The 26,103-nt window shown below is 42.4% G+C and overlaps 2 protein-coding genes across 2 annotated transcripts in view; one reads left to right on the forward strand and one right to left on the reverse strand.

Annotated features, from left to right (window-relative positions):
- Aqp9 (aquaporin 9) overlaps positions 1 to 14,960 on the reverse strand; it is a 29,598-nt gene extending 14,638 nt beyond the window's left edge. The window contains exons 1-2 of the mRNA XM_090358321.1: positions 14,578 to 14,960; positions 2,185 to 2,311 (exon numbers count right to left, since the gene is read on the reverse strand). Of these exons, the coding sequence (XP_090214447.1) occupies positions 2,185 to 2,311; positions 14,578 to 14,688 (238 nt within the window). The 5' untranslated portion in view covers positions 14,689 to 14,960. The remainder of the gene's footprint in view (positions 1 to 2,184; positions 2,312 to 14,577) is intronic.
- Positions 1 to 26,103, forward strand: part of Aldh1a2 (aldehyde dehydrogenase 1 family member A2) — a 160,277-nt gene that overhangs the window by 63,319 nt on the left and 70,855 nt on the right. The gene's annotated exons all lie outside the window — the stretch shown is intronic.

The following is a 26,103-nucleotide window of genomic DNA, read 5'->3' on the forward strand; positions in this document are numbered from 1 at the left end:
GTTGACTTTCCTACTCAACATGAATCACATTTCTCTTTCTACCTGATATATTGGTCGTCTCTACATATTCTAAGCTACTGGTCCTTAAGACCAGGTATCTTTGGCTCATGCTTACTTAGAATCCTAAGTACTCAGGAGGCTGAGATCTAAGGATTGTTTGAAGCCAGGGTAGGAAAGAGCATGAATGCTAGTATCTCTAGTCAACCACCAAAAGTCCAGAGTGCTAACCTTGAGAGAAAAAAGAAAAAGTTCAGGGATAACACCCAGGCTCCAGGTTCAGGCCGTAGGGCCAACACACACACAGACACAGACACACAGACACTCTCTCTCTCTCTCTCTCTCTCTCTCTCTCTCTCTCTCTCTCTCTCTCTCTCTCTCTCTCTCTCTCTCTCTCTCTTCCAAACAGAAACGGAGTGACAGGCATTCCCATTCCAACTCAATGTTATCTTTTCTTCAGCCAACCGCAGTACTGATCTATTTCTGTTTGAGCTCTCCTAGTCTTCTAAACAACTTGATCAAGCCCTAATTCTCACCTAGAAATGCAACCTGTTGTGAATAGTCCCTTCGTTCTAGCCCTCATCCCTCTATCCCAGGATTTAAATTCCAGCTCGGTCACAGGTGAGAAGAGAAGGCTCCACACCATTATCTCATTCCCTCTCATCTTTCCTGCAATGTCTCTACACTTTTCTTCCCATAATGACTTCTTAACTCTTAAGCACAGCAATGAATGAAAGCAGGTCTAGACCAAGGTGGTGGTAAAAAATGTTAGCTGCATTGCAGAGTCTGGTACCAATTAATCTTAGTTAATTACATGACAGGATTCAGTTCAGATGTTCATTCAGATAAGATATTTCACTCATAAGTCAGTATCAATAGAAAATATGTCCATCTCCACACTGCATAGTTTGTAGAAAACAAACTTAACTGAGTTTAGTAGGAGATAGCTGAAGAAACACCCTGAATGCTAGTTTTTAGCCAAAAGTGTTTTATATCTTATATCCAAGGCCCATATTTCAATCCAGTCTTGATATACTCAAAAAAGATCCCTGTTTATTCTTGTGCCCTACCTCAAGTTTGCTACTATGCTAGACTTTGTGTGGAGGCACTGCTCATGCCAGACCAATAGCATACATTGCAGACTCTCTTACTGGATCATCTCACTTATGAGTCTTGCTGTGATATGGGAAAGAATGCTAGTCAGAAAAAAAAAGAGCATCTGAGGTATCATGCCTTGGGAGGCTCCAGGGAGTCCAGACAATCACCATAGAGCCTAAGGTAACCAGCTCCTCTGGGTCCTTTTAACCACAATAGGCCATTGGGAATGTTATATAAGAATGTGAGCTTTATCATCATGTTGACCTGGGTCAAATCTTTGCTGCATTTCTTTACCCCACCCCCACCCCTTCAGGACTAGAGCAATTTACTGATCTCTCAGCCCTAGTATTTTGTTTTTCTGCTGCTGAATGAAGACAATAATACCTGCCTCCAGTGTTATTGTGAAGGAGAAGGGAGATGAAGGATGTCCAGGACCCAGCCCAGGGCCCAGCAAGCATTCGTTTCGCAGTTGCCTTTCTTCCCCTGTCACCAGTAGTCTCAGGACTCAGTACCCACATCAGGCTGCTGAAGGATTCAAAGCTCCTTCTACAGTGCCTTCTTAGGTTTCTGGGCTACATTCAATATCAACACTTCATTTTCCTTCTCAGAACCTTACATAACGCTCTTACTTAGCCTATTCCTCAGGGAAGAATTTGATTAAGACTTTTTAGATCAGATTTGTACCTCCATTTTACAAGAGTTGGGATTCTCTGGACTGGGCCAAGGACTTGCCTCTGTTTGCATAACCTTCATTAGCTATTTATAAGGTTTCTGAGAAATGGCTTTACAAGTGTAAGGTAAAGTGAGTTAAAGACCACATTGAGTCCTAAAGACATTGATGCAGTGGTTAGGCTTGGAATGAATCAATTGTGGTTTCTCACTTCTATCTCTCTCTGGCTATGTTGGCTTTATATGCAATCATTTACCAATTGTTGGCCATTTTAACTCAATCACTTATGAGAAGGGGATCAAATACGTTCTCTTTCTGGATTGTTGACATAGAATCAATAAAGGTAAAAGTATTCAGCACTGTGCCAGCACATTGGGAACTGTTGAGTCGGTAGATGCTAGTATAATTTTGCTGCTTACCTGAGACACCTCCAGTCACATAAATGGCCATGACGACTGCCATAGCAAATCCAACATTGATAGTGACAATTCCTCCAAAAGTGCCTCGACTGAGGACAGCTTGGGCAATACAGCCACATCCCAGGACCTGGGAGGAAGGGAGAGGAATTCTTACCTAAGTGGGATAGACACAGACATTCACAGTACCAAGTGTTCTTTAAGCAAATTCATGATGTGGGCTGCCTCTGACTTTATCCAAATTAAATTAGGATATTCCAGCTAGTCACAGATAGCAATATGGCAAGACCCAAGGCTGCATCTAACATTGGGTGTGTTTTGCTGGGTTTGCACGATGTGAAAGTCTTGTCTATGACTTTTATAAATCAGCTATGGTCGCACAATGATTTAGGTTTTAAGTTTAAGTGCTAAACTCTTTGAGATAATTGCAGATTGATATGAGATTGTAAGAAATAATTCGGAAATAACCTACGTCCCTTTGATCCATTGGTCCCTTCAAATTAATAAGAAGGCTTGGTAGCTTCCAGAGAAATTATCCTCTAGATCAGAGTAGCTGTTGGCTTCTCCCTATAAACAGAGCTTGGCCTTGCCAGCTGGTTCACATCCTCTTTACATTGTTCATTTCAGACAGTTCCCTGCTTCTTGTAGACATTCAATTTTGGGATCTCTACTGAAGTGGTTCCTATTATAAACCAAATTGGACATACAAACATGTGTTTGTGGGGTGTGTGTGTGTGTGTTTCTGGCGCTTGAACTCAGGTCCTGAGAATTTTGTACTCAAGACTAGTGCTGTACCACTTGAGCCACAACTTGACGTCTAGATTTTTGGTGGTTAGTTGGAGATCAGGGCCTCATGTACTTTCCTGCCTGTGCTGGCTTTCAACTTCAACCCTCAGAACTATTTCCTGAGTAGCTAGGGCTACAAGTGTGAGCCACCAAGCACCCAGCCAGACACTTGTATATAAATAAATCTATTAAGTGAAGAGGCCATTTGTTGTCTATATTTAGAAAGATTATCTGATGGTAAAGAAACTAAAGGTGAACAAACTAAAGAGAAACCGTAAGAGGTTCGATTTGGTAACCAGGCCACTAATAAGTGCAAGGTATTATTGTTGGGCCGGGACCATAACTTAGTGGTAGAGTGCTTGCCTAGCATGTACAAAGTCCTAGGTTCCATTCCTTCGTACCGTGTACTCAGAAAAAGCTGGAAGTGGTGCTGTGGCTCAAGTGGCAGAGCACTAGCCTTGAACAAAAGTGTCCATGAACAGTTCCCAGGCCCTGAGTTAAAGCGCCAAGACTTACAAAAAAAGATATTATTGTTTATATTTGTTAACTCAAAAGAAAAGCTTCAGTTCAGGGTGAGTGACTTCAGGCAATTCACTCATGGACTTACCCACTAAACTCACTTTCTGGGAACACTCACAGGAGATAAAAATATAACCTTGACAGAGTAGCCAGTTACTGCTCTATGGAGGGAGTGGGGGAGCGGGAAGGTGCCAAGACCTTGGAGTTGTCTTGCCTCCTTGTAATTACTTTCCAGTGATGACATATGTTTTATAATTGGTGGAGTTTCCATGCTTTGGGTAGTGAAACAACAGAAGAGGGCAGATACAGTGTTTATTTTGGGTTCCTTGAATTTCAGAGGAAAAAGAAGAAAACACAGTAATGATGCATGATCAGTATACAAAGGACATTCCACCGTTTCTGACCCCGCCCCAAGCCAAATGTTCCAGAGTCATATGATATCCCTTTCCTGCATGTTCCTTGGTTATTCATATAGCCAATGGTCCCATGTCTTATTGACTTGCTGAGCCTTCGATCTCACCTGCATTGGTATCTCTACTCAGTTACAATTCCTGGACCACACCTGTTGTCATGTCATAAATCATCAGCCAGGCTAAATGCCAGTCACTTGAGTCCTTTGAGTTGCTGTTTGTCATCCCCACCTCTGCCTGTCTGCTTACTCTGTGTTTTCCACTCAGACTTAAACAACAGCAAATATTTTTATTGAGTGGTTTTTGTGAGCTAAGTGCATTCCATATACTAACCCGAACAGTGAGAGTGAGAAAAGCCCTCCTACTGTCTACACTTTACAAATATGGAAAGAAAAGCCTTTCATACAAGTAGCAAGCAATGGAGCCAACGTTTGGCTGATAACATTTTCACTACTGGGTGAGCAGAATAGGAGCCCTTCCAGCATGGCCACCCCGGGCCATGCAGTCTCATATACAACTTACTCTTCCTCCCAATACTTCACAACCATTTGAAAACCGAAAGCCTGAGTCACTTTACAAAAATTATGTCCAAGTGCCAATCTTAAGTGGTAGTACCCAAGCCCAAAGCCAGTCCTCTGTTTCCCGACACTGTGCATCTCCTGCAGCTCTGCCTGTTCCCTTTACGAGGACATAGTGCGTATTTACGCACCGCTTTCCAAGCAGTTAGTTTCCAATTGGAGAATAAAACTTTCTCAATCAGAACAAAACTAAGCATAAAAGAACTGCAAAAACTGCACGCTGGACATTCTGATGGAAGGTAAAATAGTTGGTAGTGTGCAACCTGAGGGAATGTGAGGGTGTGATCAGTCACCCCTCAAGAACCAGCTGTTCTTAAAAGGAGACCATGGTGAGACAGGGTCATAAAGAGAGAGGAATCTGCAGTTTGGAAGACAGATGGCTGGGCCAACAGCCAACCCAATGCTCTCCCTCTTCTCCAAAGCAGCACCACAAATAAACACAAGCCCCATAAGTGAGAGATGATTAAACTCTATTGCCTCTACTACATTGAAATGAACAATACTGTCCCACCCTGGGCCTTCACATCCCTCAACTCATTCCAGATGCTTAGCTGGACAAAAAAATGTATTGTGATCCTAGGGCCAGAGCAACAATTGATTATGATTATTTTGTATTTTTGTATTTTTTATGATTATTTTTAAAAGGAGTGTGCGCTTGCCTCAGGGAAGACACCATGGATTTGAGTATGCAGATGAAATTGCTGGGGATAGCTTTGCACCCACAATGCCTAGCAGTATCAAGTGCCCCTTGGGTCACTCTCACTCTGGAAGACTACTGAATGTGGATCAGTACACATAAACCAAACTAATAATAACCAATTAAAATATGATTGTAAGACAACACTGTTCATGTGGAGTAAAGAGAGCCCTTGTACACTCTTGCTGGGACTGTACATTAACTATGGGAAACAGAATGGAGATTTTTCATAGAAGCGTAATATATGATCCAGCAATGCCACTGTGTGTACTCCTGTGTTCACAATAGTCAAGATACAGAGGCAATCTGTCTATAACAGATGAAAAGGGGAAAAGATGAAATGAAACATACTTCATAAAAAAAGAAGGAAATTCTGTCATTATTGTAAATGAAATAAACCAGGAATAGAAAGGCAAAAACATAACTTCACTTCTGTGAAGAATCGTAAAGAGGGGGCCAGGAGTTTGGCCTAGTGGTAGAGTGCTTGCCTAGCATGCATGAAGACCCGGGTTCGATTCCTCGGTACCCCACATCCATAGCAAAAAGCCAGAAGTGGTGCTCTAGCCTTGAGAAAGTCCAAGGACAGTGCTCAGGCCCTGAACTCAAGCCCAGGACTGGAAAAAAAAAAAAAAAAAAGAATCGTAAAGAGTTTAACTTAAACACAAGTAGAATTGTGGGTACCAAGGGGCTGGGGGTGTGGCTCAGAGTGGAGAGATGTTGATTAGAAGATGCCAAAGTTCAGTTAGACAGGAGACACAGGCTCAGTAGCTCAACTGCAGGACATGATGACCACACTAAGTAACAATGTGATGTATACTTGAAAATCACTCAGAGTAGATTTCTAAGTGCTTTCTTCAACAAAAAAGCTATGTAGGATAGTATAATTGCTAATTATCTGTATTTAGCCATTCTATATTGTATACATTTTAAAATATTATGTTGTATACCATAGATGTAAACAATATTTAATTATAAATTTCAAGAGATAATTACTTAATAACTTAAAAAGGTGCTATTTACTGACAAAAACCCAAGCTACCTATATATCTAACGAAAGATAGATATGACTAACATGAAGTCTTAAAACTTTACTGAGAAATATATAACAAGCAAACCTATGAAAAATGTATTTTAGGCTGGGAGTGTGTCCTAGTGGTAGAGTGCTTACCAGACATGCACAAAGCCCTGGGTTCCACTCTTTGGTGTTACATACACAGAAAAAGCTAGGAGTGGTGCTGTGGCTCAAGGGTAGAATGCTGCCTACCCTTGAGAAGCTTTGAGAAAGCTCAAGCACAATGCCAAGGCCCTGAGTCCCCAGGACTAACCTCCTACCAAAAAAAAAGATATATTTTATACTGAGGAAATTAAAAATTCAAAAAAAAATCAGGTCTACCCAAACTATTAAATAAATAATTACATAAAGTATATGCATCCCAGCCAATCTTTCTATAGTGTCCTCACAGAACTTGATAAACTTACAGTTTACATGGAGGGTTTAAAGGTTGAAAATAGCTAAAAAATGTTTAAAGAAATAACAACAAAATATCAGGAGGGAAAAGGCATCTAGAAAGTGACATTCAAAAAACATAGCATTGCTCAGAGCTTAGACAAATAGATCATTGGAACTGAATGTTCTAAATGTAGAAATCCCATGTCCAAAAGTACATAGTAGAGATCCATCAGAAAGCTGAGACAATAAGATCAGAAACAAGTGTCCAGATAATTTTCTCTTTCCAGATATAACAAGAACCCAGTTCTATATCATCAATCAAAATAAAGTCTAATGATTTAAAGTTCCAAATTAAAAAAAAAGCTAAACCCCAAAATAATATTTTTTAGCATCTGCATCTACAAGAAACCAGGAATGCCCTATAGATATTCAGAAAAACAACAAAATACTAAAGAGAATTCTGTGGAGGCGCTAAGTGTAGGCAATCTACAGAGAGGAACCCTAATGATTTGGAAAAGAATATGTCAAGTGAGTAAAAATAAAATACAGAAGTTGAGAACACCACGAGCCATTGAATATGTGATAGAAACAATGTCTGGGAGTGGAAGTTTGAAACCACATTGGAAAACAATTATAGAATGTACAGACTGGAAGATCTACATACTCTAAGATCAAGAGACTCAGTTCTAGGAATAAACTCAAGAGAAGCTTTCTTGATTTTTTTTTTTTAAATCTTGGCTATACAGGGGTTGAATTCGGGGTCTTTACCTTGCTAAGCTTTCTTGCATGTGGCTGGTATCCTATCATGGGAGTCCTGCTTCCAGCCTGGCTTTTTATTTAATAGAGATAGTATCTCCAGGGCTTTTCTTCCCAGGCTGACTTCAAACCATGATCATCTAGATCTCAGCCTCCTGAGTAGCTAGGATTACAGGTGGGAGCACCTGACATTCCACCAAGAAACTCTTGAACGTACATATAGGGAGATTTGTGCAAAGAGGCTCATTGTAGTAGTTCACCAAGGGGTGTGATTTATAAACCAGCTACAGCCAGGACAGGACAGTTACAATAAATCAACACCTGGTCAGGTAAATCTCCCAAAATGTCTTTGAGGGAAAATCTCAAGTGGTAGAAGATATACGGAGTCTATGAAGTCAAGTGTGTAAAATTCAAGACAGTAAAACAAATTCAGAAGCATATGTGAGAATGTTGATTTCAGCATTACAAAGACAAACCAGAGGGATTAGGTGCTAATCCCAGTGCGACCACATACTGGCTTGTGGGCAAGTCACCCAACCACATTGATTATTAATGTCTTCATGCATGAAATGAGAACAAATCCCCTTACCTGAGTGTTTGTGGGTTTTTTTTCTTTAGAGATTAAAAAGTATCAGGTAGAGTATACATCATAAGTTCCCCCCCCCCACCATCACCATATTTGAAGAAAGACAGCCTGCAACCTTTAACCACTGGCTTCAGGACTCCTAACACCCACTATCCATTATACCAACTACACCCATCAGGGTAAAACACTCAGCTCTCCCCCCCCCCCGCCCCCCGGGCACACCGGCCAGAAACCTTCAGTGTTTAGCTCTTCCACACATTCTAATTTAGATCTTTGGAGTTCTTCTTAAAGGTAAAGAACATCCGAATGCAAAAGGTGCACATTTCTGGAGGACTTAAACATGGCACAGAAATTATGCACAGAAGCAGGAAGAATTGGCCCTGGAGGTTCTACTAATGGAGTTAAAGAACATCTGGCAGAATTCTGTGAGGCAGTGGGATCTATTCCTTCATCTTCAGGATAGCAACAGCCTGCTCTGACTGAACTGTGGCTTTGAGCAATGAATTTAGCTCTCCTTGGGTCTCTGGTTCCTCAAAAGTAGCTCACACTTCACAGTGATTTTATGGAAACAGAATTATCTATTACATGCAAAGGTTTTGACAAAAGATACTCAGTAAATGGTTCCTAGTGCCTTTCCCTCTACTTGTAAGAGTTTTTCTAGTATCTGAAAGCAGCAGCTGCTTTGTCCTCTGCTGGACTCTTGTGGTATCTTTCCCCGGCATCTGCCATGGAGTTGTGGGAAACACAATTGAGATCCCCCACCCGCAATGCGCACAGAATTCAAATATCTCCCTTGGGCTGAACTTGTATGTCCACTTCTCATTTTATATATGCTCCTCATGAAGTGGATTCACTGATGCAAAGCTCACTGTATTGAAACCTCTGGAGTGGCTAGCCCATTGAGATGTATAGCATCCCTCTGGGTGGGAATTACAAGTAGGTAACAAGGGTCTTGACGTATCAAGACCCTTGATCTATGTCCAGAAAAGACACAGGAAAACAAGGAACTGGCCGGGAGTTTGGCCTAGTGGCAGAGTGCTTGCCTAGCACGCACAAAGACCCAGGTTCGATTCCTCGGTACCACATACATAGAAAAAAGCAGGAAGTGGTGCTGAGGCTCAAGTGGTAGAGCTCTAGCCTTAAGAAAATCCAAGGACAGTGCTCAGGCCCTGAGCTCAAGCCCAGGACTGGCAAAAAACAAAAAACAAGGAACTGTCCTGAGTCAGCTACTGACTCATCCTAATTTTATGGTCTTAAAAAAAATCTTGGGGAGTTTGGCCTAGTGGTAGAGTGCTTACCTAGCATGTATGAAGACCCCAGGTTTGATTCCTCAGTACCACATACATAGAAAGAAGCCGGAGGTGGTGCTGAGGCTCAAGTGGTAGAACTCTAGCCTTGAAAAAGTCCAAGGACAGTGCTCAGGCCCTGAGCTCAAGCCCAGGACTGGCAAAAAACCAAAAACAAAACAAAAAAAACCTTGGTTTCATTCATTCTGACCTAAAGAAAATAAAATGGTCAGCATTTAAAATGAAATAGGGAAGTTTATTTTTGTTTTTAAAGTCAGGAGAGTGTTATCTGAGTGACAGAGAGTGGTTGACTTCATGGTCTGAATCGCCAGGTGCTAGCAGGGCAGCCCTGTGATGGGGGTAGGCAGATATCATTGGCTCATTTTATTGATGGAGGAGCTAAGGCCCAAGCTGATGCAATCTTGTGTCCTCTGATCCAGACCAGAGCACAACTGTCCTGCCTTAGGCCCTTGGGCTTCCACTGTGCTTTTCCTCCAAGGAACACAGCATGTACTCATCTAAACTCAGCTTTTGTTCATATCTTTTCTGGAAGAGAGGGAAAGGTGGCTGATCAACTCCATTCTTCCAAATGGGGAAACAAGTGTCACGTACTAAGAGACTTGCCCAAGATCACCCAGCCCTTTACCCTAAGCACTGGACTCGATATCCTGACCCCTGTCTCAGTCTTAATGTGTGATCATTTGCTGAGAATTAATCCTTCTGCCCTAGAGATTTGATCAGTTTTGGTAGCCTAAAATATATAAATATATTAGAGCTGCAGAGATGGTTACATAAGCAGACAAAATCAAAGTGAAGACATGAATTACATTAGTTACTAAGGGATCTGCTAGCCATTTAATGTTTTTATTTTTGTTTGTGTGGGTCATGGCCTGAGTGCTGTCCCTGAGCTCTTCAGCTCAAGGCTACCGCCCTACCCTTGAGCCAAGCCCCATTTCTTGTTTTCTAGAGGTTAATTGGAGATAAGAGTCTTAGGGTCTTTAGTGCCCAGGCTGGCTTTGAACCTTGATCCTCAGAACTCGGCCTCCTGATAGCTAGAATTACAGGTGTGAGCCACCACACCTGGCCTTTTTTTTTTTTAATTTCCTTGCTGCCTAAAAATGTGTTCAAACTTCTTGTAAGCACCAGCATTCTGAGGGGTCTAGCCATTGCTTCAAGGACCTGATGAACGCAATGCCCTGCATAGTACTATTTTGTTTTGTTTTCTTCTAGAGCTTCTATTTTCTAGATTTCTTTTCCTAGAGATTGCCCTTTGGGTCTAGAATAAAGCACTATCAATAAGATAGTGGGCCTCAAGACAGCCTGAAGTGCTTTTAACTTTATGACTCAGTAACTCTGCTCTTTCTGTTTCTTCTTTGTTTGGGTTTTCTAGTTTTCCCTGCTCCACCAAACCATCTCCTACTCTAAGTAAATCTAGGATGATTAAGACCTTGAGTTTGGCCTGTAGATAAGCCTCTACCATCAGCAGTGCCCTTGGAAGATTCTGGTAAAAGACAGTGCTTCTGACTCTTGCATGCCCCATCAAGGCCTCTGTGTTTATATAACGGTTTATTAGTTTGAAGCCTGTGGTGCTGATGGTGGAAGAACTTGTAAGGAGGAGGTGAGGTCACTGGGAGTGTGCCCCCGAAGGAACACTAGCTCCCCTTTTTGCTTCCTGGCTTCCATGAGGTGAGCAGCTTTTTCCACCACCTACTCCCCACCATGGTGTAATATCTTGACAGAGGACTAAAGACAACCCAAGCCAGGTAAAATCTCCCACACACACACACGGTGGAGAAAAGCCTATGAGGCCTATCTGCTCAGCTTCTTCTAGATCTTTCCAGGAAGCATTCCTTCCTCCAGGGTATGGGAGGACCTTTCTAAAATGTGGGTCTTCTGACTGTTTATCTGCTAGTTTAGGACCAGCTTGGAGATAAAGAAAAATTTGAGGCTGGGCGTGGTGGTTCACGCCTGTAATCCTAGCTACTCAGCTCTGAGGATGTGGTTCTCAAGCCACCCAGGCACTAAAGACCATGAGACTCCTGGCCCAACAATAACTCTTAACATAGAAAGTTGACAAGTAAACGGCTCTGTCCTATAAAATAAAGTTGGCAAAGGGGTTAGAAATGAATTGAAAAGAATTTGACTATAAAATTCTGAGAGGCATGATGGCTCATGCTTGTAATCCTAACTACTCAGGAGGCTATGAGATCTGAGGATCAAGGTTCAAAGCCAGCCTGGGCACAAAAGGATCTGAGACTCTTATCTCTAATTAACCTCTAGAAAACTGAAAGCGGAAAGCGAGGCTTGGCTCAAGGGTAGGGTAGAGCGGTAGCCTTGAGCTGAAGAGCTCAGGGACAGTGCCCAGGCCCAGGGGTAGTATGGTAGCCTTGAGCTGAGGCGCTCAGGGACAGCACCCAGGCCGAGTTCAAGCCTCAAGACCCACAAAAACAAGAAAGAAAAATTTGATTTTCTAAGACTGATCTTAGGAATGGAGAGGTAAGAATAGAGCAGGTAATTAAACAACAACACACACATCATGTCTTATGGTAAACTGAGGGAGAGCTACCTCTAGTAGCGTAAACAGAACAATAATTGGCTGAAAGCAATCTTCAGTGTTAAAATGAATGGGATAGTGAAGCTACTTGGGAGGCTGAGATCTAAGGATCGAGGCTCAAAGCCAGGGCACTAAAAAGTCTATGTGACTTTATCTCCAATTAATCACCAGAAAACTGGCTCTGTGGTTCAAGGGGTAGGGTGGTAGCCTTGAGCTGAAGAGCTCAGGGATGGTGCCCAGACCTACAGTTCAAGTCTCATGAGTGGCCAAAAAAAAAAAAAATGGGATCATGAAACAGATTCTTGTTAAGAAATTAGGCTTTGGGGCTGTGAGTTTGTCCTAGTGGTTGAGTGCTTGCTTAGCATGCATAAGATCAGGATTCGAATCCTCGGTATCACATACATAGAAAAAGCTGGAAGTGGTGCTGTGGCTCAAGTGGTAGAGCTCTAGCCTTGAGAAAGCCTAAGGACAGTGCTTAGGCCCTTAGTTCAAACCTCAGGACTGGCAAAAAATAAAATAAAATAAAATAAAGGAAAAAGAAAATAAGGCTTTAACTTTTCCAGTTGCAAAAGGATGTTTAGGGGCTGGGAGCATAGACTAGGTGGTAGAGTACTTGCCTAGCAAGCACAAAGCCCCAGGTTTAATTCCTCAGTACCACATACACAGAAAGAGCCAAAAGTGGTGCTGTGGCTAAATTGGCAGAGTGCTAGCCTTGAGCACTTTTGCTCAAGAACAGTGCCCAGGCCCTGAGTTCAACCCCTCAGACTGGCGCACAAAAAAAAAAAAAAAAAAAAAAAAAAAAAAGGATGTTTAATCTACTTCTTCCTCTTTCACTTTCTGAAGAACACTAAAAATTGCTTCATTTCTTTACAAGTCATCAGAGGGCTCAAATTAAGTCCAGAGTGACAACTAGGGGCCGATCATCAAGTATCTTATAACAAGAATCTCTGTCCCACTGGGGGTGACTTTCTAGTAAGCCCACAATCAGAAGGACCCATTGGCTTTTATTTTCTCTTTCCTAACTCCCTCTACATGAATTCTGAGAGTGTCTGTGGTCAGAGAAGCTTTAGTATTCCTGCAGGGGAAGGGGAGGAATAAACACCATGACCTGTAGTTCCCCTCTCTCCCTACCCTCTGCCACCACTACCCCCAAAAGAGATACTTTAGCAAGTGAAGGAAAAAGAGTCTCTCAGGGATCCAAAAATGTATAAGCCTCTATGTTACTCTAGGTCAATTTTCAACTTAGCTGGCAAATTCTAGGTTTATTCTTATAAATTAAAGCAAGAAAGTTTTCAAGGTATAAAATTTTATGGCTGGCCTCTCCTAGCAGAGATTTACAACAGGGCAAAACCTAGATACATAAGGCCACATAGGATGAGGCTAAATGAAAGGATTTCCAGGATATGGAAACAAGAGCCATATAATGTGATTGTTGTTCTTAATGTACTATGTTAGTTCTCATCTCTTTTGTTATCCCTTGGTTATTCTCATATTGTTACAGTATCTTACCTTTTTTACCTTGTTACCTTGTATATATGTTCATGTGAAATAGGATAGGGAAGGGGGAAACATGATCAAGGTAGGGGGAGGGAAATGGGGACAAAAACATGAGGAGTAATGCACCTTCTATCTGGCAAATATATCTGTAATTTTATTAATTGCAATAAAAAATCTCCAAAATAAAAAAAAATTTTATGGCCATCCTCAATAATCTTAAAGACACTTGTAGCTGGAGTAGGAAAGCATTGCTTTTTAAAAAGAAGTTAAAGCCAGTAATTGACAAGACAGCAATTTTCTGTCACAAATGGTCAAACTCCAAAATTCAGGACTCAGAATGCTAGAACATTCAGAAGGGGTGAAAGCTACCCTATTTACACAAACTTTCCGATCGCCGAGCAAAGCAAATCTCTGGTGAATCTTCAAAAAGATCTTAGAATTGGCCCCTCCTAGCTAGAAAGTTTTGGGTTTGGTCTTGTGCTAGTACTGGGGCTTCAGCCCAGGGTCTGGGAGTGGTCCCTTAGCTTTTCCTCTCAAGGCTGGCCCTCTACCATTAGAGCCACAGCTCCACTTCCAACTTTTTGGTGGTTAATTTGAGATAAGAGTCTCATGGACAATTCTGCTAAACCTGATCACCAACCATAGTCCTCAGATCTCAGTATTCTGAATAGCTATTACCAGTACTCAGCTCTGTAGAAAGTTAAAATTGCCTGTTTAAAAACCTTCAGAGATTTGAGCTGAGTTGAAGAAAAGGTGAAATGACACAAAACCAAAGCTGGGCTATACCAACTCTACCTGGCACAGTTTCTAATTTATTAAAAGTTTCATGATTTGGTGGCACAGTTTCTGTTATGCCCTCTGGTAATGAGGGGATTCAATTATATTGGCCATCAGTCCTTAGTCTAAATGACCCCAAGTCACCTCAATGCTTGTGGAAAGCAAACAGGGTACAGATCAATTACTTAACAAGCAAAATGTCTAACTCACTTTCCATCCCAAAGCCATTTTAGATTCTGAGTCAGTCCCAAAGTGAAGACAGTACTGGCTTGCTTCTTTTATATCCATCTACCATTATGGGGCTGGGGAAGGAAGAGGGACAGCCACAAGTAAAGGAAAACTTAATGTATGGGTGCCAACTATCCGAAAATCCTAGAAGTTATGGATGGCTTCTTGGATAATTTATAAAGAAACCAAACCAGAACTCTTCTCCCAGCAGTGTGGCAAGTGGCTGGGAAGACACCACTGTGTCAGAACTCAGGAAAGCAGGGAATACTCACGATCATTATAAATGTGCCCAGGAACTCGGAGAGTGTCTCCTTAGCCAGGCTGCTCTTCAAGGCCAGTCTCTGCGTCCAGCTCTTCCTCTTCTGTTCCTTATCAGGCTGCATCTTAGGGCTTCTCTGAGCGACACACTCCGCACTGGTCCCTGCTGCGAATGCTCTTCACCTTCACTAGCACATGGAAAGGGAGACAGACAATTTAAGCAAACTCCTATCAGATTCCTGGAGGTGTCGGTTGAGGTTTCTCTGATTATTCAGATGCCTTCTCAGAGTTGTGATTTAATCTTCTTCTGGTGACACCTTCATCTCTTCTTGTTCTGCTTTGTTTCAATTAGAGAGTTACAACCTGAAATCCTTAAAACAATCTTTGTGTGTGCCCATGTGTGTGCATGTGTACGTGCGTGTGCGTGTGTGCGTGTGTGCGTGTGTGTGTGTGTGTGTGTGTGTGTGTGTGTCCAATAGATTAATCATTACCTTTATTCTCTAGGTATTTTTTCTTTGCCGGGTTTTTTCTGTTTCCAGGAGATGAGAAAAGAGATGTTGTGCAGGTTGTGTTGCCAAACCACAGCGATGGGCCCTGGTCCAGAAGAGATTTACATGTTACACAATTGAAAGGCTTCTGCTTTTTTCTTTTTGTTTTGGTCCTGTTCAGAAGTGGGTAGTCAGGGTGTAATTTGGAATTTTCAAATCAGATACGAGTATCTCCAGTGTAAAGATTATTTACAAAAGAAGAGTTTTGGTTTGTTTATTGTTGTTTTTTTTTAATCCCAAATAGAAAAAAATATATAAGTTGATTGTTCTACCAGAATTAATCCCTGTCTTTTTTTTTTTATGGGGCAGAGGTGGAAGTGCTGGTTCTGGGCTTTGAACACAGGGCTTGACGCTATCCCTGAGCTTTTTATTTTTCCTCAAGACTGGTGCTCTACCCTTTCAATTACAGCTTACTTGGGTCTTTTTGGTGGTTCATTATAGATAAGAGTCTCATAGGTTTTCCTGCTGTGGTTGACTTTGAACTGTGATCCTCACATCTCAGCCTTCTGTGTAGCTGACAGGCATGATCCACTAGCACCTAATGTCCTTAAAGGCAAAGGGTGTCTTTGGGACTAGCTTCTTCCAGCCAAATACTCAGGCCTTGTTTTGCAAAGCTGGTATGTGTGAAGAAATACAACCCAGTAGTAGTTTCTGAATACCAAGGCAGTCCCATGAAATGAATACCCACACCAAGCATTCATTCCCTTCCAACCCTCCCACAGAAACTCAGGCCATGCCAGGCTCTCTCCTACCTTTGCAAGAGGCCCTCAGTCATTTCCAGCAGAGGAGGTAGGCAGCAAGGAGGGAGAGGAAGATTAGGAGAAAATTGCTGAGAAGATCCCAATGGCAGGAGACACCATCTAATCTGTAGGTGAAATGTAGAACTTAGATCTCAAAACCATTACTAGGCTGTCTGGAATCTATATTGCTAGAGAATCAGGAGACACCCCAGCACTTTGGCCTTAACTCCTGCATAGATGATCATGGCATGGCCACTGTTGTCTTTGAAGAGTTTCCTCTAACCACACAGCTCCCCAAATCCCAGTGGACAGACCAGAGAAACAGGACTTCATTACTGCAACCCTGCTAGCAATAGACAAGGGTTGTTCTTAGTTCTATTGTTCACTCATCTGACAAATATTTATGGCATAATCCTTATGTGCCAAGCACTGCCACTTAGCAAAAGCACACAGGATTCTCATTCTTCTCAGAGTCTAGGGGAAAGAGAAAGGGAGAGGAGAGAGATGGAGAGGAAAGAGAAGAGGAAGGGAGAGGAGAGAGATGGAGAGGAAAGAGAAGAGGGAGGGAGAGAGAGAGAGAAAGATGAGAATGAAAGGGAGAAGAGAGAGAAATGTAAGAAACCTAATCATGTATGTATAGAGAGGCAGACATGAATGAGATTCGTTTTGTAGAGAAGGTGCCATATTTCTGTGAGTAAATACAAGAAGGTATTTTACCTTGGCAGAGAGATCTCTGAAGGTGTATTCAAGGAAATCTTGTCAGAACTGACATCAGCTCAGACTGGATAGGTAGGAGGTTGAACAGGCAAGAAATGGGGAAGGAAGTATATGTACAAAGGTTTTGAGGGGCAGGGTGGGGACAGCCACCCACTCTCATGCTCTGTGCAGAACTAGCTCAGAGCTGTAGGCGGGAGAGGAGGGATCAGACCATACAGAGCTTCCTACATTGACTTTAGACCTGAGCATCTTAAATCATTGAATAGATTCGACTGGAATATGACAACACCAGATCTTTGAGTTTTGAAAAGATCATCCATCTTATCTGTGATGGGGACAGGGTATTGGAGGGAATCTGAGATGGGCACAGATGGGTCTGTCAGAGTAGCATAGAATTGTAGAACAGCAGAACTGTGCAAGGATTCAAAAATTCTCTGTATCCTAAAGTTGGTGGATTAGATGTGGAAGATGCGGAGAAGGGACTCAAGGAAAGTGGCACTGAGCCCGGGGAAAGAAACCTCTGGAGCAGGACCAGGATTACAATGGAGGATCATTAAATTGTTCTTGCACGAAGTTGAGTCTCCAGTAAAGTACTCAGGGAAATGGATCTAAGTACAGTGAAATTGCTCATGCCATCTAGAGATGACAGTTGAAAGCATGAGGACAGATTAGGCTCTGTCTATAGAGTCTAAAGTGAGCTTGAGCTACTGAACATTTATTTCATGCTTTGGGAGGGGAAGTAGAATGTATTTTTTTTTTTACCTTCAGTCCATTATTTTACTTTCCACTTCATTTCCATAAACAACAAGTCACCAGCTACCCTTCAGCCATCACAAAACAAAGCATTCCCCAGGTATGCTGGAGGCTCAGACCTATAATCCCAGGTTCTCAGACTCAGATCTGAAGATCAAGGTTCAAAGCCAGCTCAGGCAGGAAAGTCGGAGAGAATCTTATCTCCAGTGAACCACCATCACCAAAAAAAAAAAAAAAAAAAAAAAAAGCCAGAAGTGGAACTGTGGCTCAAATAATAGAGAACTAGCCTTGAGCAAAACAAAACAAAAACACCTTGAGGCTGTGCCCAGTCTCTCCAAGTTCCAGCCCCAGGCCCAGCATACACACAAGCATTCCAAAGCACCTTAAGAGAATAAGCAATGACTATCTATCTGGCCTTGCTCCACCCACCCAGACACACCCTCCCTTTCCATTCTAATTAGTAGCTGGAGCTACAGTAAAAGCTTTCATTCAAGACTAGTCATGTAGCAGAAATGGTATTAATCATGGAAGATTTGAAAATAAGTATATATCAGCTGTTCAGGACTTAATAGTTTAAGCAACAATGAGTTCCAAATGAATACCTCACATAAGTAGCACTGTGACTTGACTGGTAGAGTGCTAGCCTTTAGCATAAAAGCTCAGGGACAGCACCCAGGCCCTGAGTTCAGGCTTGGGGACAGGCGCGCGCGCGCGCGCGCACACACACACACACACACACACACACGTTCAGTTTTTCTGTTCTACTCAGTCAGACTTTCTGGAATCTGCTTTACCTCTTTCCCATAAATTCCAGCCTCATTTCCTTCACTGCTAACAGAGCTGTTACTTTGTGGTTAGTCAGGTTAAATAACCATGTCCTTACATGCATCTCAGGTCCCCACATCCACCTGACCAGACCACTTCCTCCTATTTCCATGATGATGCCGAAAGTCTATTTTCTGTGTGTTCAACCAGCTATTCTTCCTGAGTTCTCTTCTTGACCTGCTGGACAATACTATGGAAATTCATATATACTCATTGTCCTTAGTAGAAACATTGTGTCACCAGCTCAGCACAGGCCCCATATATCCCTAGGGAACTTTTTATGGTAAAGGTTCCAGATTTTTATCATGCTTTAGAATCACCACACCCTCAGAGACAGGTTCTGGAGATCTGGGAGAAAGTCCAGGAATCTCACAGATCCCACTCTTCACGCCATACAGCAACCACACATTCCTTCTGTGTTCTATCCCCTCACGCTTGGTCATTTTTTTCTCCCAGTTCATTAGGGAAACAGGGCTCCAATGGCTATAATTCTTTTTAGGCTTCTCCTCCTCAGACAATGGCCCCATTTTTATGCCTGTTATCCCTTTCTGTTTCCCCATCTTTCTAAACCCAGTCTTTAGTCTAAAGCTTTGTTCCAGGCCCCCAAGACCTTGGTCAATCAGCAAACTTCTCACATTCCCAGTCTGTTTTCCACATTGGTACCTACCTCAGGGCCTAAAGCTCAAGGTCCTCTAGAACAAGAAAAAAAATCTAGCTCTTTTGCTTGTTTTTTTCTTTCAGGGGTGGGGATGGGATGAGCAGAGGAGTATAGATTAAATTCATGACCTTGATGTTATCCCTGAGCTTTCTTAGCTCAAGGCTAGTATTCTACCACTTGAGCCACAGCTCCACTTCTGGCCATTTGGTGGTTAATTGGAAATAGGAGTCTCTTATATTTGTCTGCCCTTACTGGCTTTGAACCTTGATTCTCAGGTCTCTGTCTCCTGAGTAGCTAGGATTGCAGGCATGAGCCACCAACATTGGGCTCTTCTACTTTTCTTTCATTTCCATTTGGGGAAATGATAGTCTTTCCCCCTGAGTTTAATAATCATTTTTAAATGAATACAAATAATTCAGAAATATTTAAAATGTATATTAAACTCTCTCATAGTCCTCAAACTCTGAGATTACAAATAACAGGCTATAATCTATCCTTTTGGATTATTTCAGATTTACATAAAAATTTCTTCCCTCTTTCTGCTTACATGTATTAGATGAAATAGAGATTTTCTCCTTTAAAATATCCTATTCACTTTTCTGTGCTAATATATATATATATATATATATATATATATGATTCGTTTTTGTTTTTTTTTTCAGTCTTAGGGCTTGAACTGAGGGCCTGGGCACTGTCTCTGGGATTTTTTCACCATGGTAGGCTAGTGCTCTACCACTCTGAGCCACAGCTCCAATTTGGGTTTTCTGGTGGTTTATTGGAGATAAGAGTCTCTGGGACTGGGCTGGCTTTGAGTCATAATCTTCAGATCTCAGCCTCCTGAGTATAATTAATTTTTTTGTGTGTGGGTCATGGGGTTTGAACTTGACCTGGCTCTGTCCTTGAGCTCTACAGCTCAAAGCTACCTCTCTACCCCTGGACCTGGGTGTTGTCCCTGAGCTCTTCAGCTCAAGGCTACCACTCTACCCTTGAGCCAAGACCCACTTCCCATTTTCTAAAGGTTAATTGGACATAAGAATCTCAGGTCCTTTTGTGCCAGGGCTGGCTTTGAACCTTGATCCTCAGATCTCAGCCTCCTGAGTAGCTAGGATTACAGACATGAGCCACCGTACCCGGCTTACAATTAAATTTTTTTGCCAGTCCTGGGCCTTGAACTCAGGGCCTGAGCACTGTCCTTGGACTTTCTCAAGGCTAGAGCTCTACCACTTGAGCCACAGCCCCACTTCCAGCCTTTTCTGTGTATGTGGTACTGAGGAATTGAACCTGGGATATCATGCATGCTAGGCAAGCACTGTATCACTAGGCCAAACTCCTGGCCCCACAATTCATTTTTAATGGCTATGTAATAGTCCCTAGTATAAATATGTGTGCCATCTTTAATCCTCCATTAAAACAGTACTGCAGACTTCCTGCCTCTGAGCTGCCCATGCCCACATCCTGTGAAGAGGTGGTGACCATTTACAGTTTTTACCCAGTGGATGGCCACCTCTTCCTCTACCCCCATACTTATGGCAGTCACAGGGTTCCCGTCCTGCCCGATAGGAAGGTCATGAATCTGCCTCTGTCTTATATACTCAGCCAGTGCTAGTCCCCAAGGTCATGTCACTGTCAGGGAGCATCCTGTTTGATGGTGAATCAGCTGTCCTGCAATGCTGGTGCCCTGTATGGCTCTCCTATGGTAGCCTCTGCCTGTTGGGCTATCTAGAGACTGCTGCCTCACTCCTCACTAGGCCAAACTCCCAGCCCCTAAATTACATTTTTTTAAAGCCAGTCTGAATGGGATATTTGTGAATTACAACATTGGAACACCCTAATGATTTGGTTACCCTAGAGTTTTAAAATAGCATAGGATGTGAATTATGGCTTACATGATAATCTTAGATGTCAGACTAGTGACAGCCATTAACAGAACTCTATCATTTCCGCAGGTCTGTAACCAGGGAATGGCTTAAATATAAAAGAATTATCTATTCCTTCTAAGGAATCTCCAAATAAGTCTCAATATGAGCTGAACTCTCTGGCTAGTAAAGCCATTGTTAGAGTTGTTGAGATGAATTTTAGGCACCAATGTTTTTCTAGACATAATTTAACATTTCAAAATTACACTGGATGCCAGTGGCTCACATCTGTAATCCTAGTTACTCAGGAGCCTGAAGTCTGACAATTGCGGTTTGAAGCAGGAAAGTCCATGAGACTCTTTATCTCCAATTAACCAGCAAATCCAGAAGTAGAATTGTGGCTCAAATGGTAGAGCAGTAGCCTTGAGTGAAAAAGCTCAGGAATAGTGCCCAGTTCAAACCCCAGAACTGACAAACACACATACACATACACACACACACACACACACACACACACACACACACACACACACACACGCATACACATACACACACACTTTCTTTGTGGTGGCTCAGTAACATGTCAACTTGACTTAATGAACACATTTTTCCAAAATCCTTTGTAAATTTTTTTTTTGCCTGTCTTGGGCTTGAGCTCAGGGCCTGAGCACTGTCCTTGGACTTTCTCAAGGCTAGAGCTCTACCACTTGAGCCTCAGCACCACTTCCAGCTTTTTTGTATGTATGTGGTACCAAGGAATCGAACCCGGGTCTTTGCGCATGCCAGGCAAGCACTTTAACCACTAGGCCAAACTCCCAGGCCCCCTTTGTAAAATTTTTTAGAAGTTTTTACTATATTTCTGGGTCACAGGAGAGATTCTTATGTGAGATACAGAGGGAGGAACGGAAGTAGTAGATGCTTAGCAATCACATATCAGCGCCTGTCTGCTGGCTCACCTTCTTGGTATGAGGCTGTTTCTGGACTTTCAATTGCTCCACCTGGTCCTCCTTCACCTTTTCCAATTCCTATTCCAGATCTGTGGAGATTTCACTCATAATGAAGGGTCCCAGAGTGCTTCTGTAGGACTCCCATAGCCATCAAGGTCAGAAGCAGCTAGAATTATGACTTAGGTTTGGGCAGGTGTGGGCTTAGACCCATAGATTCTCCTTTGTGTGGGGACTGTAGACTCTCGATTAGCTCACTCCCAAAATTGTGTAAGGTCACATTGCGGAAAGAGATTCCTTTATTTATGTATAGATGAATGGACATGTGTATGGGTGTGATACGTATGCATATGTGTACATCTATTCATATATGCACATGTATATGTGTATACTATATACACTATAGATACTATATACATGCTATATACATACTATATATGTATGTGTGTATGTATATATGTGTATGTACCAATGTTCACACCGCATTGTTGGACTTCAACCCCTGGAATGGTGAGCTAAACAAATCTGTTTTCTTCATATGTTGTTCTGTCTCAGGTATTTTGTTGTAGCACAGAAAATAGACTAAAGGAGCCAATAAATACAACTTCTCCATCACTGTCCCAAAATGTATCACACACACAATTCATTAAAATTTCATTTCAGCTGGGTGTGGCGGCCCACGCCTGTAATCCTAGCTGCTCAGGAGGCTGAGATCTGAGGATCATGGTTCAAAGCCAGCCCAGGCACTAAAGTCCATGAGACTCTTTTTTTTAAAAAATTATTGGGATATAATGTATAGAGGGGTTACAGTTACATGTGAACTATAGTAGGTAGTAGGTGCATTACTTCTCACTCATTGATATCCCTTCTCATGTTTTTGAGACTCTTATCTCCAATTAACCTCTAGAAAACTGGAAGTGGTGCTGTGGTTACAGGGGTAGGGCGGTAGCCATGACCTGAAGAGCTCATGGACAGCTCCCAGAGTGCAAGCCCCACGACCGACCAAAAAAATTTTTTTTTCATTTTACCTAGAAGCACCTCTTCCATATTTTATAATATGTCGCTGATCATTTTGCCCACAAGCTCTTTTCATGTTTATCTTCTCACCTAAATTGTCCTTCTTCCGCCTATCTTCAAGTCCAGGCTTACCTCATCTTCTGTGAACCAAGCCTACTTTCTACTTTATTTATGAACCTGACCCTCATAATCACATCGCTAGCAGAATCATACACAATCAGATGCATGTAATGCTCGCTGTGTGAAATTACTGAAATCCTGCTTCTTTTCTTGTGTTCATGCATTTCAGCTATCAAATCTGTTGCTATATCTTGTTTGGAGTTAGATGTGGAATGGATGGTTTGGTGACATAACCTTTAGAATCAAATGCGAAAGGACCAAAGGAAAGATGCAGTCTTTCTGGTCCCTCCCTCTGATTTTTTACCCCTTTGTCACATCTTACTCAGACCTCTTTGTACCAATGGAACTCTGTACGCTGGGTACCAGTTTGAGTTATCCCAGTCCAGGGCCAAGCTGCAATCTCATCTTTAGCTGTTGGGGGATGGGAGAAGAAGGTCAGGACCCAAATTCTTGATTTTTTACTAGGCACCAGTGGCTCATGCCTTTAATCCTAGCTTCTCAGGAGGCTGAGATCTGAGGATTGTGGTTTAAAGCCAGACCAGGTAGAAAAGTCCATGAACTTCTTGTCACAATTAACCACCAAAAAGCTGGAAGTAAAACTGTGTCTCAAGTGATAGAGTGCTGAAAAGATAGAGCAAAACACAAAAACCAAACAAACAACTCAGTGCCCAGATCCTGAGTTCAAGCCCCAGGACTGGCATGCTACACACACACACACACACACACACACACACACACACACACACACGTGTGCATGCACAATTCTTGACTTTTGAGGGTACTATAGATGTAGCTGAAATATGTTTTTGGTGATAATCAGATGAAATAATGAAGCACATAAATGAATTATTTTTCATACAGTTTCAAAATGACTTGTCCTGAAAGTACACTTTAAAGTACACAAAAAGTGAAAATTAAACAACAACAACTCTGTCACTACCCAGTACCTAACGTATCCTTGGTGCTTCATCTTTAAATAAGCTCATATACAGTTACACTTTCACTTCACACCAGCAGGAACAGGGAGTAAGAAAGAGCAGTGGGCTGTCCCAAATCAGGCAGTTGGGAAATGGGAAAGGGAGGATTCAAACCTAAACCTTTGGACTTCAGATCCAGTACACCTCCTATTATTGCTCAAGCCACTAGGGAGAATTCCCATTTTGCCAAGACTGAAAGGAGCATGATTCTGTACAAGGGATAGATTTCTATTCACCTCTCCAAAACTTATCTGTGAGCGCAGAGAATACACATAGTAAGGTTAGGGAGAAGTTTCTTATGTTTGTGACAGCTCACAGTGTAGCATCAGTCAAAGATTTAGTCCTACATGTGACATTTGACCTGTATAAACTCCACAGCCCAGGCATGAAGCCCACTTAGCACACTGGCTAGTCATACAGGACAGGAGTGATCTCATGCAAATTCATCCTAGAGCAAAAAAATAAAAAATAAATCAACAAAACCAATAAGGAAACAAAAGCAAAAAAAAACTGTTTTTTTTTTTTTACAAAGGCAAAAATCCTAGTGGCAAGGCATTAGCAAAAGTGAGGATGTACTGTGTATCAAAACTGTAAATATCATAACTGCAATGTCAGTATATCAGCATTGTAGGAACCACAGGAGGAGGTCACTAAGCCATGAGCTGGTGGCTCATACTTGTGATCCTAGCTTTTCAGGAGACTGACATCTGAGGACCTAGGTTTGAAGCCAGCTTGGACAGGAAAGCCTGTGAGATTCTTTATCTCCAAGGAAGCACCAAAAAGACAAAAGTGGAAGTGTAGCTTAAGTGAGTAGAGTGCTAGTCTTGAGCAAAGATGTTCAGGGACAGTGCCAAGGTCCTGTGTTCAAGCCTTGGGACTGGCACAAAATCTTCTGTAAGTTCATACATTCTCCTTATCTGCCTTTCCTTGCCAGCAGGCATGAATACAAAACTCCTGAGAAAGACTCTGAAGTCTCCTGCATGTCTCAGCAGCTGGGACAAGAGCCAATTGTTTAGTTTTCTTCCTTCCTTCCTTCCTTCCTTCTTTTTTAAGCTCTGCCAGTGGAAACAATATCATGCAACCCACTCAGCAGGCCTGCTGGCTGGTGTATGTTATGCCAACCTGCCCTCCACTCAATCCTAAGAGTCTGGAAACCCCACTGTAGCAAGCAACTGTCACTATTTTTTTTCTTTTCCTTCTTTAAAAAATTTTTATTGTAATTAATAGAAGGGTTACATTATATTCGCCAGATAGAAAGTGCATTACTTCACAAACATTGATACCCTTTCTCATGTTTTTGTCCCCATTCCCCTCCTCCCACCCCTCCCTGTCACTATTTTTTTTTCCATTTGTGGGGCTTGAACTTGGAGCCTGAGCACTGTCCTTGGACTTTTCTCAAGGCTAGAGCTCTACCACTTGAGCCACAACACCACTTCCAGCTTTTTTTTTCTATGTGTGTGGTACTGAGGAATCGAACCCGGGCCTTAGTGCACAATAGGCAAGCACTCTACCACTAGACCAAACTCCCAGCCCCTCATTATTTTTTTGTCAGTCTTGGGACTTGAACTCAGGGCCTGACCTTCTTTTGCTCAAGGGCAGCACTCTACCACTTGAGTCACAGCGCCACTTCCAGACTTTTCTGTTTAAGTGGTACCGAGGAATCGAATCCAGGGCTTCATACATGCTAGGCAAGTACTCTACCACTAAGCTACACTCCCAGACTGCAACTGTCACTTTTTCAGTCGTTCATAGCAGCAGTATTGTTGATCCAAGCACTACATCAAAAGGCTCTCCTTCCATAACCAGCTCCACACTTTGTCCTCAGAGAAGGTCTGGCATCCTTCTCAAAAGAGTACTACAGAACATGCTCCTCATCTGATCTTTGTCCTTGGTGGTAAATTAAGTGTGTTTTTATGTGTGTGTGTGTGTGTGTGTGTGTGTGTGTGTGTGTGTGTGTGTCCTAGGGCTTAAACTCAGGACCTGAAATCTGTCTCTGCCTTTTTGCCCAAAGCTGGCATGTTCTACTATTTGACCCAGATCCATATTTGTGGCATTGTCCCTGAGCTCTTCAGCTCAAGGCTACCATCCTACCCCTGGGCCTGGGTTTTGTCCCTGAGCTCTTCAGCTCAAGGCTACCACCCTACCCTTGAGCCAAGCCTTACTTCCCATTTTCCAGAGGTTAATTGGAGATAAGAGTCCTATAATCCTAGCTATTCAGGGCTGAAATTTGAGGACTGTGGCTTAAAGCTGGTCCTTTTGTGCCCAGGCTGGCTTTGAACCTTGATCCTCAGATCTCACAGCCTCCTGAGTAGCTAGGATTATAGGCATTAGCCACTGGGCCTGGCTATTTGTGGCATTTTGATAACTAATTGGCAATCAGAGTCT

This window comes from Megascapheus bottae, chromosome 25 (assembly GCF_031878675.1).
Source record: "Megascapheus bottae isolate mThoBot1 chromosome 25, mThoBot2.hap1, whole genome shotgun sequence".
NCBI lineage: Eukaryota > Metazoa > Chordata > Mammalia > Rodentia > Geomyidae > Megascapheus > Megascapheus bottae.